This window comes from Neltuma alba, unplaced genomic scaffold (genome assembly GCF_004799145.2).
Source record: "Neltuma alba isolate B1F8T4 unplaced genomic scaffold, ASM479914v2 tig00001562_pilon, whole genome shotgun sequence".
Classification (NCBI taxonomy): Eukaryota; Viridiplantae; Streptophyta; class Magnoliopsida; order Fabales; family Fabaceae; genus Neltuma; species Neltuma alba.
In genome coordinates, this window is record NW_021632512.1 from 220,806 (window position 1) to 235,011 (window position 14,206).

General features: G+C 34.0%; 1 protein-coding gene across 1 annotated transcript; it reads left to right on the plus strand.

Moving 5' to 3' along the window:
- Nucleotides 1-3,471: 3,471 nt before the first annotated feature.
- Nucleotides 3,472-13,897, plus strand: LOC114759170 (cytosolic sulfotransferase 15-like). Its single transcript, XM_028948275.1, has 3 exons — nucleotides 3,472-3,554; nucleotides 7,821-8,740; nucleotides 13,859-13,897. The coding sequence occupies exons 1-2, from the start codon at nucleotides 3,472-3,474 to the stop codon at nucleotides 8,737-8,739; spliced, it is 1,002 nt and encodes a 333-aa protein (XP_028804108.1). The 3' UTR covers nucleotide 8,740; nucleotides 13,859-13,897.
- The last annotated feature ends 309 nt before the right edge of the window (nucleotides 13,898-14,206 follow it).

Here is a 14,206-nt window from a genome sequence, read left to right on the forward strand (position 1 = left end):
GGAGATGTCCTCCTATTTTTTGAAAGTAAAAAATTGACCTGTAATTCCATCTATTCAATTTTTTCAAAAAATCAGTCTTTTACCGACATAATTTGGCTTTAAATATTTTAAAGCTAACATCTGTACTTTCATAGGTTGGGAATAATTTTAATAACCTCTCAACTAATTTTTCTAATTTTTTTCATAAGTTATTGATACCTCTACATATTTAAAATAATTCATTTTGGTCAATTTTCGCTTAATTAGCCAAAAATACCAATAATTACAAAAAATTCTAAAATAAATTATTTTTACTCTGTTTATACTTTGTAGGCTTCAAATACTACTCTAGATTCTTTATTCCATTTTTTTATGAATTTTTAGAAATTTTGGACATAATTTCTAATTTTGCCCTTCCTTGATCAAAAATTTTCAAAATGAAAGTCCAGTCCTTCCCCGGATTTCGCTTCAAAAGTTGTTCCATCTCTATTTCTATCACATTACACGGCCTTTAGTCAGTTCTAAGTTCCTCATTTTCTAAGTAATAATTATCAGGATGTAACACTTAACCAACCATAATAAGAACGTGTGCAAGGGAAGAGGAATGCATGAGGAAGATCAAGAATGAAGAGAGAATTTGAGAAAAGTATAATATTATGTTTTGTTATGCTATGTAACTCTTTACGATGATGTAATCGCAAATATACCATTAATATTATGTGATGAGAAATGATGATATTAGTATGCATGAATAAGTATAATAATGCATGGAAATAACAATGGTTTGTCGGGATGATAATATGCAAGATAAAGAAAGTTTATAGCATATTAATGCAAATAAAGGGATAAATTTTTTCATTATGAGCAATAAACTTATGACAGAGTGAAGGTAAAGTAAATAAACGAATTTGACCATAAGATTTGGTGAACTAGTAATACACATCCTAAGCTTTAAAAAAAGTGATAAACCATTTAAAATAAATGTGTATGCTAAGGGATATGGTTGCTCAAAGTTAGAACATAGAATCTAAAACTAAATTGTTTGACCAAATAAATAATACAACTTTACATGTAATTGTGGAATGAATGAGTAAGAAGATGAACCAATGAGTTTTTTTTTTCCTGTAGAGAATTGAGAAAGCTTTAAATGGGGACTTAAATCACCTCAATACAATTTTTTCTATAATTAATTATAAATTTTCAAATTTGGATAAAATATCTGGAATTTACTAGTGAATAGTAATCCGATAATCAAATTCTAAATTTTCAATCGATGGGTTTATTTGTGATCCGCTTGAACACTTGAACCGTAATACGTTCAGATAGTACTAAAAGGGATAAATAGAAGGATGTTTCACATTTGTCATGCATCAAAGTTAAAATTAACAAAACAAGTTTCTTCTTACAACATAAACCTTTGCGAGCTAGAATTTCAACAACATTCTAATTAAATTCTTATCCTACAAATCATAACAAACACCTTGGGTGTAACTATAGCTTAACAAATTCACCAAACATAATGAACTACAATTCCAGTTTGTTTAAGCTTCCATCATTCCTCCTACACCACGCACAGCATCACAAAAACAACCACAAGTAAATTATTCGAACTCCACGTATTCCACACACTCACGCGGCAGTCACATAAATGTAAGAAAAGGAAGGACCTTTCAAACGTAGCACCGCGCACACGCATATATTGAGTAGAGGACCAGAGGCAAATGACTCAAATAATCTCAACCACACACAATAATAGCAGCGAAACAGATGAAGGAAAAATGAAATGAAAGTTCCTCTCACATACTACTACGCAAGTTAAGAAAGAGGAAGGAATTTCGAATCTACCTAAGGCTTCACTAGCTAGTTACGATAGCGAAGGAAAAGAGGTGCAGCACAAATCCTTCTCTAAGCCACTAGGGAACAGCAATGACAAAAATAGAGATCAAACGACAGAGCTTGAAGAAGAGGAACACAACTCTGAAATTTGCAACACCAGCGAACCCACCACCGTACACGCACGCTGGCAACTCTGAAGGTTCCTTTTTTTCATGAGGGGGAAGAAAATATCTTATGGAAGTGTTTCTTTTCATATTTTCCTAGGTAAAAGGGTTTTTTAGTAATTTTGGTGGTACTAAAGAAAAAGTTAACCCTTTTCCTTTTTTTGGATCAAAAATTAACCCTTTCCATGACATAGCCCAAATTCAAACTCCTTGCCTAAAAAATATGTTATAACCTTCAATTCCACTTTGTCACAAACCATTTGAGCTGATAATCATGATGAATAATAAAAAATACTGAACCTCTTGTATAAATTTTTTAGGGTCACTACAATTTTCCATCTCAACCATTAAGATTAAAAATTAAACGGTTCAGATTTCATAGTTTATAAATTATTTTTTATTATTGTTATGAATTATCATCATGACTAAAATTTAGTAATTTAATTTAATTTATTTATTTTTAAAAGAATTAAAATTTTATTCATAATTATATAAAATATGAAATCTAAATCATTCATATTTCAGTTTTATGTTTAAGATGGAAACTTTCATGGAAACAGGTGAGATTGTGTATTTGAATCTTATGCCCCATTTGATACGAAGAGTTATTATGGAGCAAAAATTGGAAGTAGAAGTAGAATTGGGAGTGGAACTGGGCTATAAAACATGTTTGGTGGGAATATGGAAGTGGAATAAATTTTTAATTGAAAAATACTTCTATAACATGACAATACTAAAATGCCCTCAAACAAACAAAAAAAAAAACTCTTCCCCTTTCACGTATCCACAACCAGCAATCCGCCGTCCACCACCATAATTTGACTAACATAGTCGTTGGAAATATTCTGGACATGAAGTAAAAGCAAAACAAAGACCAGAAAATAATCAAAAGTTCATCAATAATCAATCTAAACAACTGAAGAAGGAGGAGGAGAGGATGGAAAGGGAGAAAGTTTCACAGATCAAAGGCGAAGAAGGGGCCGCAGATTGAAGTCTTTGTCGTCATCGAGTAATGGATTTAGTGAGAAAAAGACTCATCGCCATCGGAGATCACTGTATCGAATCAGATCCACCCCATAGTGAACCAGATCTAAAGAACCTGGCTGAATCGCGCTTCTTGCCATGAGGAGACAAAGCAGAGTTGAGTTCGCTGCTTGAGGGAGACGATGGAATCCCGTTTGTCGTCGTTGCTGGCTGAGAACCATATCACCATCGCCGTGGAGGGCCGTTGCCAGTAGAGAATTAGCAGAGTTTGGGGCGAGAGACAGAGGAGGAAGATGGGAAGGAGGAGGGGCAAAATGGTCCGAACACCAGTTCCTTGGAACTGGAACTTAGTTCTCAGGGGAAGGATGGAAGTGCCGGTGCCCAAATTTGATGGAACTGGTGCTTCCATGGAAGTGGGTTCAATTATACCAAACACCCAAATTTTGAGTTCCATACGGGGTATTAGGTTTATCATAAATTGGTTCCAACATTGTGTTAACATAAGGCAATGACATACGGCGGCAATGGTGAGATGGCGATGACACTTGGTACCGGAAGCGGCATGGCAATGGCAGTTGAAGTCCATCACCGGCAATGAGGTGGCACCTTATGGAGTGGCCACGTGACAGCTTTTTAAAATTGTTAAAAAACTAAATTAATGACAAAAATTTTCCTTTGTAAATTCCTTCGCTAATTAGCAATGAAAATTTTTCCTCTTTAAATTCTGTAGCTAATTAATGACAGAAATATTACGTTGGTAACCAGTGATGAAAAGTTTTTCGGTAATTCATTGCTAACTACTGAAAAAATTTCAATTTTATCCTAATTCAATTAGCAACAAACAATTAGTGATTGAAAAAATTCCATTGTTCATTTGATTCTGTTAGTGATTTCATCACTAAATAAAAGTTCTATCAGTTATCATATGTTTTTGTAGTGTTTTGATAAGTTGTTTGTTATCGAAAAGGTACTTGATAATCTCTAATCCAAACTTCATAAAAAAAAAAAAAAGCCAAGTTTTTATTAGCTGCTCAAGTTTAGGAATCATGCAATCTCAACAACATGCATGTTTCTTTCTCTCCTCTCTTTATTTCTTTTATGTCATATAAAGGCATTTGTGTCATTTCAACTTAATTTCCTGATGCCATTTAAAGTTTCTTCACTTTATTGGGAATATGGTTACTAAAAAAAAATTTGACTTTTAGCGGTGACTTATAAAAGTCACCACGGAAATGACACTTTCAGTGGCGACCAAAAAAGTTGTTGTCGTAGCGATCGTGGTTGAAAACTTTTAGCAACAACAAAAAAGGTTACCACTGAAAGACACTTTTAGCGACGGCTTTTAGAAGTTTCAGCGGCAACATTTGTCGCCACTAAAAGTGACTTTCAGCAGCGACTTTTTTGTTGCCGTTAAAAGTGATACCTAAGAAAAATTGGTTTTAATGATGCCATGTCATCACCTCTAACACTATGTCATCACTGGCCACCTCCACTTCATCACTCTCGGTAGTCACATCATCACCCACCAGATGCCACATCATTACTAGTCACCTCCACGTTATCGTCAACCACCTCCACGCCGTTGCCACATCACCATTCTCATGTCACATTACCCCTCTCTGCCATATCACCGCCCAAATATTTTCATTTTAAATGTGTCTTCTTCAAGGTTCGAACTCGTGATATTAGATTATACTTTCAGTGGATTGAATTTGTTTATTATTATTGTAAAATAAAATATATATTATTAGATTATACTTTCAATGGTGATATTAGAAAGTCGTTGTTGAAAGTCAAACCTTCAACAACGACATTAGAAAATTGCTGTTGAAAGTCGGACTTTTTTTTTTGTTGCTGCCAAAAGTCGTCACCTAAAGTCTTTTTTTTTTTTTTTTGGGTAGTGGGTATATGGGTTACCTTTTAAGGATTTAGTTATTTCCTAGGTTCTTTTATGGTCATTTTCCCTTGATTCAATGCTTGAGATTGCTCTGTGCCTTGTAACATAATCACAACACTTCATTTTTTTCCTCCTCTTGAAGAAATCCAATTGGTTTTGACCTTTACTGTCAGCTGCACAACATGTTCAAACTGCATAGTTAGATGTTATTTGTCTGCCATCTTTATTTTTGGAGTTGCAAAGTAAGATAAACTGATGGAGCTTTGGGATCTATATTTATCTTTGGAGTTGCTTTAGAAGCTATTCAGCATCGAGGCTATTAAGCAAGGTAATGAAAACTGAACCAGTCACTAGACCAATTGAGATAGTAAGTCAAGGGTTAATTGGTCAAATCAGGGTCAACCCGGAGTCAGACTGATGTTAATTAAAATAACATATTCTCAAATATATATTGATTATTTCAAATAAAAAATAAAAATAAGATATAAAAGCAAATGTCAAATAATAATCAATACATAATATTTGCACATAAAATTAATAATACGTGACTTATTTTGTAATTATAATAATGTACTACCTCCGGTCTTAATTATAAGAGCCAGTTGACTAATTTGAGAAAATTAAGGAAGTAAGTTGAGTTAGTTATTTGTCCTAAATAGATGTTGTCTTTTCCTAAAATATCCTTGCTAATCAAGTGTATTAACTAGAACTATCATTGTTAGAAGGGCTACTTTGAAAAAAAATGTATAAATATGAGAGACAAAGTGGATTGGGGTCTTATATTTAGGACCAAAATAAAAATCAAACAAGGTCTTATACTAAGGACCGGAGGTAGTATATAATATTTGTTTGCCATTAATAATATATATAAAATAAACGATTATATTTAAAGAATTATATATATGTGGTTTCATGTTTTCTATTAGTACCTCAGATCTTAAGGTCAAAAAAAAAAAAATCAGATCTTTTTCTGAGAAATATAACCCGTATTGTTAACAATTAATATATTTTTAGTATTAATTTATTTTATTTCAAATTTTACTTTGCTCTCTCTATTTTTATCATTTTCAAAGCTTCTCACGTTAAAGTCTGAATCATTAATCAAATCATATTGAATAGTTACCAAGCTCTTCTATTTTCAATTTTTTTTTTCTCCTTATCCTTTTTCTCTTTTCTCTTTGTTTGTTTCTTTTTCTCTCTCGTCTTCTTTCATTTTAGATGCTCTTCTTCCCTTCTTTATTTTCATACCTCCACGGTTCACACCTCCTCACCTTTATTTTAGAGACACTCAAAGGGGAGTGAATAGATCAAGGTCGACTGACTTGTAGTTGCAAAGGAGAAAAGGTAAACTTGCAGAGCGAGAGGCAAACTGAGGCCATTCTTTTATTTCTATGCTTCTTCTTCCTCGCTTCATATTTCTCCATCTGGTTTATTTTTCCAAGCCATCAGGCTAAGCGATCCAACTTAGCTAGTTTTCCGGTTTATACCCAGTTCACACTGAGTTAGGATGGTTTACACTGGTTTAAAGTTTCTTCTGTCTCGGTGACAGACCAAACTGGACAAGTGGCTGGTTTACTAGTTTTTAGCCTGAACCAACTAGTCCGGTCAAGATTTGCAAAGCACTGCTATTAAGGGAGAGGGTATTTTTTAAGTCGAGGGTATTTTTGTACTTTTCATATAGTACTTTCTATCACTAATTTAATTTTTAAATAAATTGGTTTAATTTGTGGCAAACCTGTGGTTCGTTCCATGACCTTGGGTGTGTGTGACCACCGAGTAGAGTTTTTACTAATTGAATTAAGATCAACTTGCAGTTTTAATATTCAAAATTTAACATAAATAATAGTTCACTACTTCACAAAAACAATCGCACACATATTATTTTTACATTATGTAAACGCACATATAATTTAATATCTTATTAAATATTTCCATTTAATTTTCATATTTTATGTTAATATGTATTAATAAATATAAATAATATTTTAAAAAAGTTTTCAGTACAATAATATTTATATCATATATTTATTTTTTATTTGTATTTCTTATTTATATATAATATTATTGAAAATTTCACATATATTAAATTGTAATTTTAATTTTAAATATGATAGAATAATTTTCATATATTTATATTACCATTTCAAGGAAATAAATTTTGAATTGAAAAGAAATATCATTTTCAAATATTAAAAATTTTATCAATATAATTTTTTCTATTATATTTTAGACACGATTTCAATATTTTCTCTAATTTTCTCACTAATTGCAAAATCAAATTATATTTCTGATAAGGTTATTGTATCATTATAAAATTAGTAAAACAAATATAATTAATCAAGATATTAATTGTCATTAAATCTAATTATTTTATATAACAATATTAGGGAATTGTTTGATCATTCAAATTTAAAATTCCTCTTAACACTAGATTCGTGAATAACAATAAATTGGAGGTAAGCTGCAAGTCGGCAAGACAGGATTCTTTATTGTACAAAATGTCTTGGCTAGGATGCAGGCCAGCAAGATAAGATTATTTATTGTACAAATAGGATTCTTTATTGTAAAAAATGTCTTGGCTAGGCTTTCACAAGATTTTGCATCTAGTGGTGGATGAAGACAAGAATGGTATTATAACGTCTGGAATGATGTAAGCAACTTCTAATGATGATGATAACCAAGTTTTATTCAAAAACAAAGTTATGGCCGGCAAAATCAGATTCAGGGAGAGTAAACGCTGCCTGTACAATCTTTCTTTTATTGCTCCGCTTCCTATAAATAATGGAAACTTGTGAGATACATTCTTATGGCTATGTTCTAATAGCAGATCGACTATACTAGCATTCTAATGGCTGAAACTATCACCACAACAAATGTTGAGTCAGACAATGAAGCTTACGATGAAGAATATGAACAAATTACCAAGAATGCAAGGAACTACTACTTTCACTTGCCAAAAGGAGGGGATGGGTTACCTCATATGTTTATCTTTACCAAGGCATTTGGTATGCACCGGCTACTATTCAAGGTATATGCTCTTTTCAAAGGCACTTTCAAGCAAAAGACAGTGATATTGTTATTGCCACCTTGCCAAAATCTGGTACTACTTGGTTGAAGGCGCTTACATTTGCTATTGTGAATCGTAAACTTTTCTCTCCTTCGCAAAGTAACCATCATTTGCTTAATTCCAATGCACACGAGCTTGTTCCTTTCCTTGAGTTCCATCATTATGCAAATAACCAAATTCCTGATCTCTCCATCATTCCCGAACCAAGGGTTTTTGGCACACATGTTCCATTTCATTCATTGCCAAATTCAATTACCAATTCCAAATGCAAGCTAATCTACATATGTCGAAACCCTTTTGACAATTTTGTGTCATTTTGGTTTCACCTCAACAAAATCACACCACCATCTTTACCCAAATTATCATGTGAGGGTGCATTTGAGAGGTACTCCAAAGGGATCAATGATATGGGTCCATTTTGGACAAATATGTTGAGTTATTGGAGAGCAAGCAAAGACACAACAGACAGGGTTGTGTTTTTAAAGTATGAGGATCTGCAAGCAGACATCAATTTCTACTTGAAAAGAATTGCTGAGTTCTTGGAATGTCCGTTAAACTTAGAGGAGGAAATTAATGGCACTATTAGAAACATAATTGAGCTTTGTACCTTTGAGAAGATGAAGGAATTGGAGGTAAACAAGACTGGCAAATTTGTGCACAAGTATGAAAACAAGGATTTGTTTAGGAAAGGTAAAGTAGGAGACTGGATGAACCATTTTTCCTCTAAGATGGAAGAGGAATTGTCCAAAGTTATAGAAGACAAGTTGGGTGGGTCTGGTCTATCGTTTGAAGTGCTCTCTTCAACTAGATAAACTTTGGAAAGCATCTATTATATTTCTTTCATATAGGAACACAACTTGCAAATGGTGGATAAGCTCATTTGCAATATGTTGAGAGTTGTATGATAACAAGAACCATGAAAGAATGAGTAGAACATCTAATTAAGTCATATAAAAATTTGTTTGAACCTTGAAAAATCAAATATAAATTTATATATTATGTGAAACATCCTTCTTTTAACCCCTCAGAGTACATATTTAGAAGTGTTACAATTTAAGCGATTCACAAAACAAGCCATAGATTGAAAATTTACAATTGGTTCTCAGGTTACTGTTTACTGTTTAAATTTCAGATTTTCAGTCCAACTTTGAGCAACCATAGCTCTTAGCACACACATCCATTTTAAGTGATCTACCACTTGTTTTAAAGCTCAGGATGTATACTTCAATCATGCTAAATTTCATGGACAAAGTCAGTCATTTGCCATACTTCTACTCCATTACTATTTTGGTGCTTAACTAGGGATGGCTTATCCCCTAGCTTGTACTAACAATTCATGATTAGGACTTTTCATACGTAATACCATTCCATTCATATACTAACCATTCCCATACACTATTATAGCTAATTACACAAGCCAACAACCTCATTTATCATCACATACCATCAGTGGCACATTTACAACATACATTGGTATATACAGTGTACAACATAATACAACAAATTTTCCCAAATCTTTTCTTCTTTCCTTGCTTCCACTTCATGTATCCTTTGCTTGATTATATCACCTATTATGGTTGGTTAAGGGAGGGTGAGATTCAAGAGAATCTCAGTAGCAAATATTACCGTTTATGCATGCAAGATGGATGCACGTGTATGATATGCTTTTGTGCACAACTTTATCGTTTATGCATGGTGAAATGCCATGGAAAATAAGCCAGTTCATTCATATTCATATAACATAATGCCAAGGTATGCTTAACTAAACATAGCAATCATAGTTTAGCAGCATAGCTTAATCACATCATGGCATTCATAACACATACGCACATACAATCAAGCACACAAGAAAGGTAAGTTCGCTACCTTATATCATAAATTTTCTCTTGCCCTTCAACTTGCTCCCTTTTGCTTCCAACCATTAAGGTTGCTTCCTCAACCTTTTTCATTCCTTTCCTTTGATGTCTCATGAACCCAAATACACCAATACATCATTTGCATTCATTCATTAGAGCCATGGTAATTAACAACACCAATACTTTGTTTTCTTTCAGCTATATCAACTTCTAACTTTTGAGCTTGATTTCCAACCTTTTTAAAATTAACTTCAAATGCTATTCCCACACAATTTTTCATGTAGAATCAATTTCTAAGCTCAAAATAATCAAAATCAAACTCCTCCCTACTCACCTTGATCTGATCGAAGATAGGTTCTTAGGGCTCAACATTCCACTTTCAATTCTAATGCTTCCAAATTTGTCTTCTCACCTTTACCCCACACAATTCTTTTGTTTTAAACACATTAAAAGCATCAAAATCATCAAAATCCAATCCTAGCTCTAAGAACCAGCCCTAGCCGAGATATTACTCAAGTTATATAATCAAGAAATTCAACTAATTTTAACATAAAACCACTTGATTCTTGTTTCTTTCAAGCCTTTAAATATTATTCTAATATCAATTTCATCTTCCCCTATTCTTAAGAATTTTGTTCAGCACCTCCCCTAAGGGTTCCAAGCTCTCAAAAATCATTAAAATCCATAACCAAGCTCAACAACAACAAGGGTAGTGAAAACTACATCAAAAACCATGAACATACCTTGTTTTAGAGTTTCATCTTGCATGGAGACACCTAGCCTTTCTCCCTCCTTCTTCTTTCTCTCTCTAAAATCTATTTTGCAAGATTTTTCCCATGGTTCCATGAGCTCACGCGAAAATGAGAGGTGGGGAGGAGGTATTTATAGAAAACAAGACTGAATCTGGGTTGTTGATCTTAAAAATGTGTGGCTTGATCTGGACTGTCTATTTTCTCTTTTAACCTTATGGTGAAAAGTGTCCTATGACACCATGCTTACCTCATCAATCCACATGCTTTTAATCCAACCATATATGTGTCTTGCATCTGACTGTACATGTGTCTTGCATCTAGCCGTACACGTAATACCTTCTTTTCCCAGCTAACCGTATACTTGTCTCCTCCATATTCCTTCATCATTTCAGTATTAAAATAGGAAGAAAATTAATATAAAATTCGTGCAAAACACAACCCTTAGGCATTCCTCCACCTATCTTGCCATTCTACACCGTATAGGGTACTTTTTAGGGTCCTGACTTTCCTGGGACCACTAGGACATATTATGGCACTATTTTCTCACCTCAAATAAATCCACATAGCATTATATAACATGCCCAAAGACAGAGTGATGCTCTTCCCTTATTCTTCCATTAAAATAATTAAAATAATTAATAATATTTATTTCTGAGTGATATTGACAGAATTCTTTCTATCAGTCGACAACTTCAAGAATCTATCTCCAGGTACCAATACTATTTATTCATTATGGAGAATTCTTCTAATTTTTCTTACATCAAAAGTTAACCTCCAGATTGTTGACTTTGACTTTTCCCGAGTAGTGTATAAATAGTCTTTAAATTCTATTAAAGCCAACATCTTTGTTTTTTGGGGACGAAATTATTTTTAAAACCTGTGATAACTTCTCAAGTATTTTTTCCCATTTGGTTTGATTATCTAAGGCCTTCCTATACCTTAAATAATTCATTTTTGAAAATATTCCAAATTAGTCAAAACCTTAGGAATTTCATAATTTCCTTCTAGGGGCATTTTCATCATTTTTAGCCTCATACAGGCCTCTGAACCTTATTGTCATTTTTTCTAGAATTTTTTTGAAATGTTCAAGTCTTAACCTACCATTTCCCATTTTATGAGATTTTTTTGGGATTTTTGCGCATAATTTCCATTTTTGCCCTTACCAGCCCAAAACTTTACAAAATTACAATTTTATCCCTAGTTTGACTTAACCTCAAAATTCACCTCATTGAGGCCTCCAACATAACTATTGGCCTGTATTCATCTCTATTTCTCATTCTTGGGTCCCAAGACTTCTTTTAAGTCTCTAACTTCCTCTTTTCTCAGTCCTAGAAAACTTTCGCTTTGCAATTTAGTCCCTAGGAATCCTACTGTCCTTCCAGGGAATCTCTGGGACCTCTACCAAAAAAGGTCTAGTAGCCTACTCATTTCAAGCTAATTTTGGTACTTCTAGGCCAAAAATTTAGGATGTGACAATTCTCCCCCTCTCAAAAGAAATTTCGTCCTCAAAATTTCTGGGTCAAACCTCTATTCTTAACCTTAAGGAGAAGTTAACTAAGGAGAATATCCCTATTTATACTCAACTTTGGTCTCTTCAGCTTTCCATTATGCCTCATTTTTAGGTTTTGATCCTGGAATTTATGCTAACATAGCTTTGCATTTTTTACTTTTCTGTCTTTTATACAAGCATGGTCTTTACTTTTACATATTTTATCATTACAGCTCTCACTTTTCCTATACTTTAGGCCGATTCTTTCATAATAATGCCATAGCAGTATACTTGCCTTCATGGTCTTTCACTGTACCATGGCATTTCAGGTTCCTCTAACACTACCCTTATCTGTTCTTTTCGGTATACTCTACCTTTCTCATCTTTATCTTAAGGGCTTATCTCCTTTTTTTCACATTCTTATTTTGCATATAGCTTGTCTGAATGCGAAACCTTCAGGACTTATAGCCTGTGGTTCCCTTAATTCTTATTTTCCTCATTTTCTTTTTTTAACTAGAACACAATTGAGCTCGGTCTATTCAACAATAATAGTGTTTGTGGAAAAGTCAAGGGTACTCTCTCTATACTAGGCAACCAACCTGAGAAGGTATCCTCATCTTAGACTCATCCTTGATCGTCTCATTCTCATGCTTCAAAGAGATACTACCTTTATGGCTCAATAACCTTCCTTTAGGCTTAGTATACTATGACCTTGAGAGCTACGGTGCTCTCCCGTAAGCCTTTTCAGGATCTACTGTGACCCTGGATTCTTTCCCATTCTGCCTGAGCCATGTCCACTCTTTGGGAGCCTTTAGACCAGTGGACTGAGTCAAGGAATAAGTCACCTACCCTCAACTGGTAACTTGACTGATTATTCTCCAAGACTACTCACAAATGTCAGTATTGTCTTCTTAGGCCTTACTCAATCTTCTCTATCAACTCCAAAATCATTCATCTTTCCTGCCTTTGCTTTTCTTTTAACTTTTAGCTACCTCGGGCCATTTCCCTTTCATTGTGCTCCTTTAGTTCTCTAGGCCATTGGCTCACAACCATGGCCTTCTGGGCTTGTCATTGTATCTATGTCAGTCTACCATATCTTACGATTTTCTTTCTCATCTTATAGGTTGAAGTCTTGAAAAATCATCTCTATCATCTTCTTAGGTATTCCACCCTTTCATTACCCTTGGCCAACTTCACTCTCATTAGGGTAAGGTTAACTCTGTGAGCCTTTCCGCAGCTACTGTTACTCTTCCCGTGGAAGGACATGTTGCTCACACCAGAGCATGTCAACTTAACCGCTTTCCCTGCCTTGATGGAGGATATAACACTTTTACACGTACAACGTCAACTCTACTACTCTCAGAGGACGTGTTGTTACCTTCATAACGTTGCCAACCCCATCATAATTGTTTCCTTTCCTTCCCTTCAGAGAATAGCTCGCTCTTAGTAGAGTAGCGTCAACTCTGCATCGAAGAACCACCTCCTAACTTGAAAGACATTCTATGGCCAAGACCTGCCAGTTACTTAATCTCTATCCCAGCATATTCTTGCATGTCAAATCCCTATTAGGGAAGCCTCTCGACCTGACTCGTTCAATCATCATGGCAGTGGCACCGTTTAGAGGAATCTCACCTCTTAAATTCCTTACTGGCCTAAGTGCTATGGTCATACTTCTTATAGATGCCTTAGAGATACTAAAGAATACTATTTAGTCCCCAAAATTATCAAGCATCTAAGCATAATGGAGCTCTAGGTATCATCGTGAACTTACTTATCTCTTTTTATATATTAACTTCTAATACAACCATCAACTATCGCATCCTCATCTATTAAACTATAAGTCATCAACTTTCTACCTCTGTAGAATAGGTATGAAGTTTATTATAAATGAGTCGTACAGGCCTGTCAAGAGAGAGAGAGAGAGAAAGAGAGAAGAGAAGGAGATAGGTGAAGTATCACTTTATTCAACAAAATCTCAATTTACAATGGTAGCTTTTATTATACTATCAAAGTCTTGAATCTAATCAGTTCTATGCTCTGCTTTTTTTCTCTGGCTTTACTTCTTTTGCATTTATGAAGCTCGGAATGTAACTTCTTTTAGTCTTAACTTTTGAATTTGACATGATTTTTGTTTCTGTTTTTGTCGCAGATCTTTTAAAGTTTGGATATGCTTAAAAAGTAT

Coding starts and splice junctions, on each gene's coding strand:
- LOC114759170 (XM_028948275.1), top strand. CDS start 3,472: ATGACATACGGCGGCAATGGTGAGATGGCGATGACACTTGGTACCGGA. Junction 3,555..7,820: donor GCAGTTGAAGTCCATCACCG/GCAATGAGGTGG, acceptor ACTTGCCAAAAG/GAGGGGATGGGTTACCTCAT.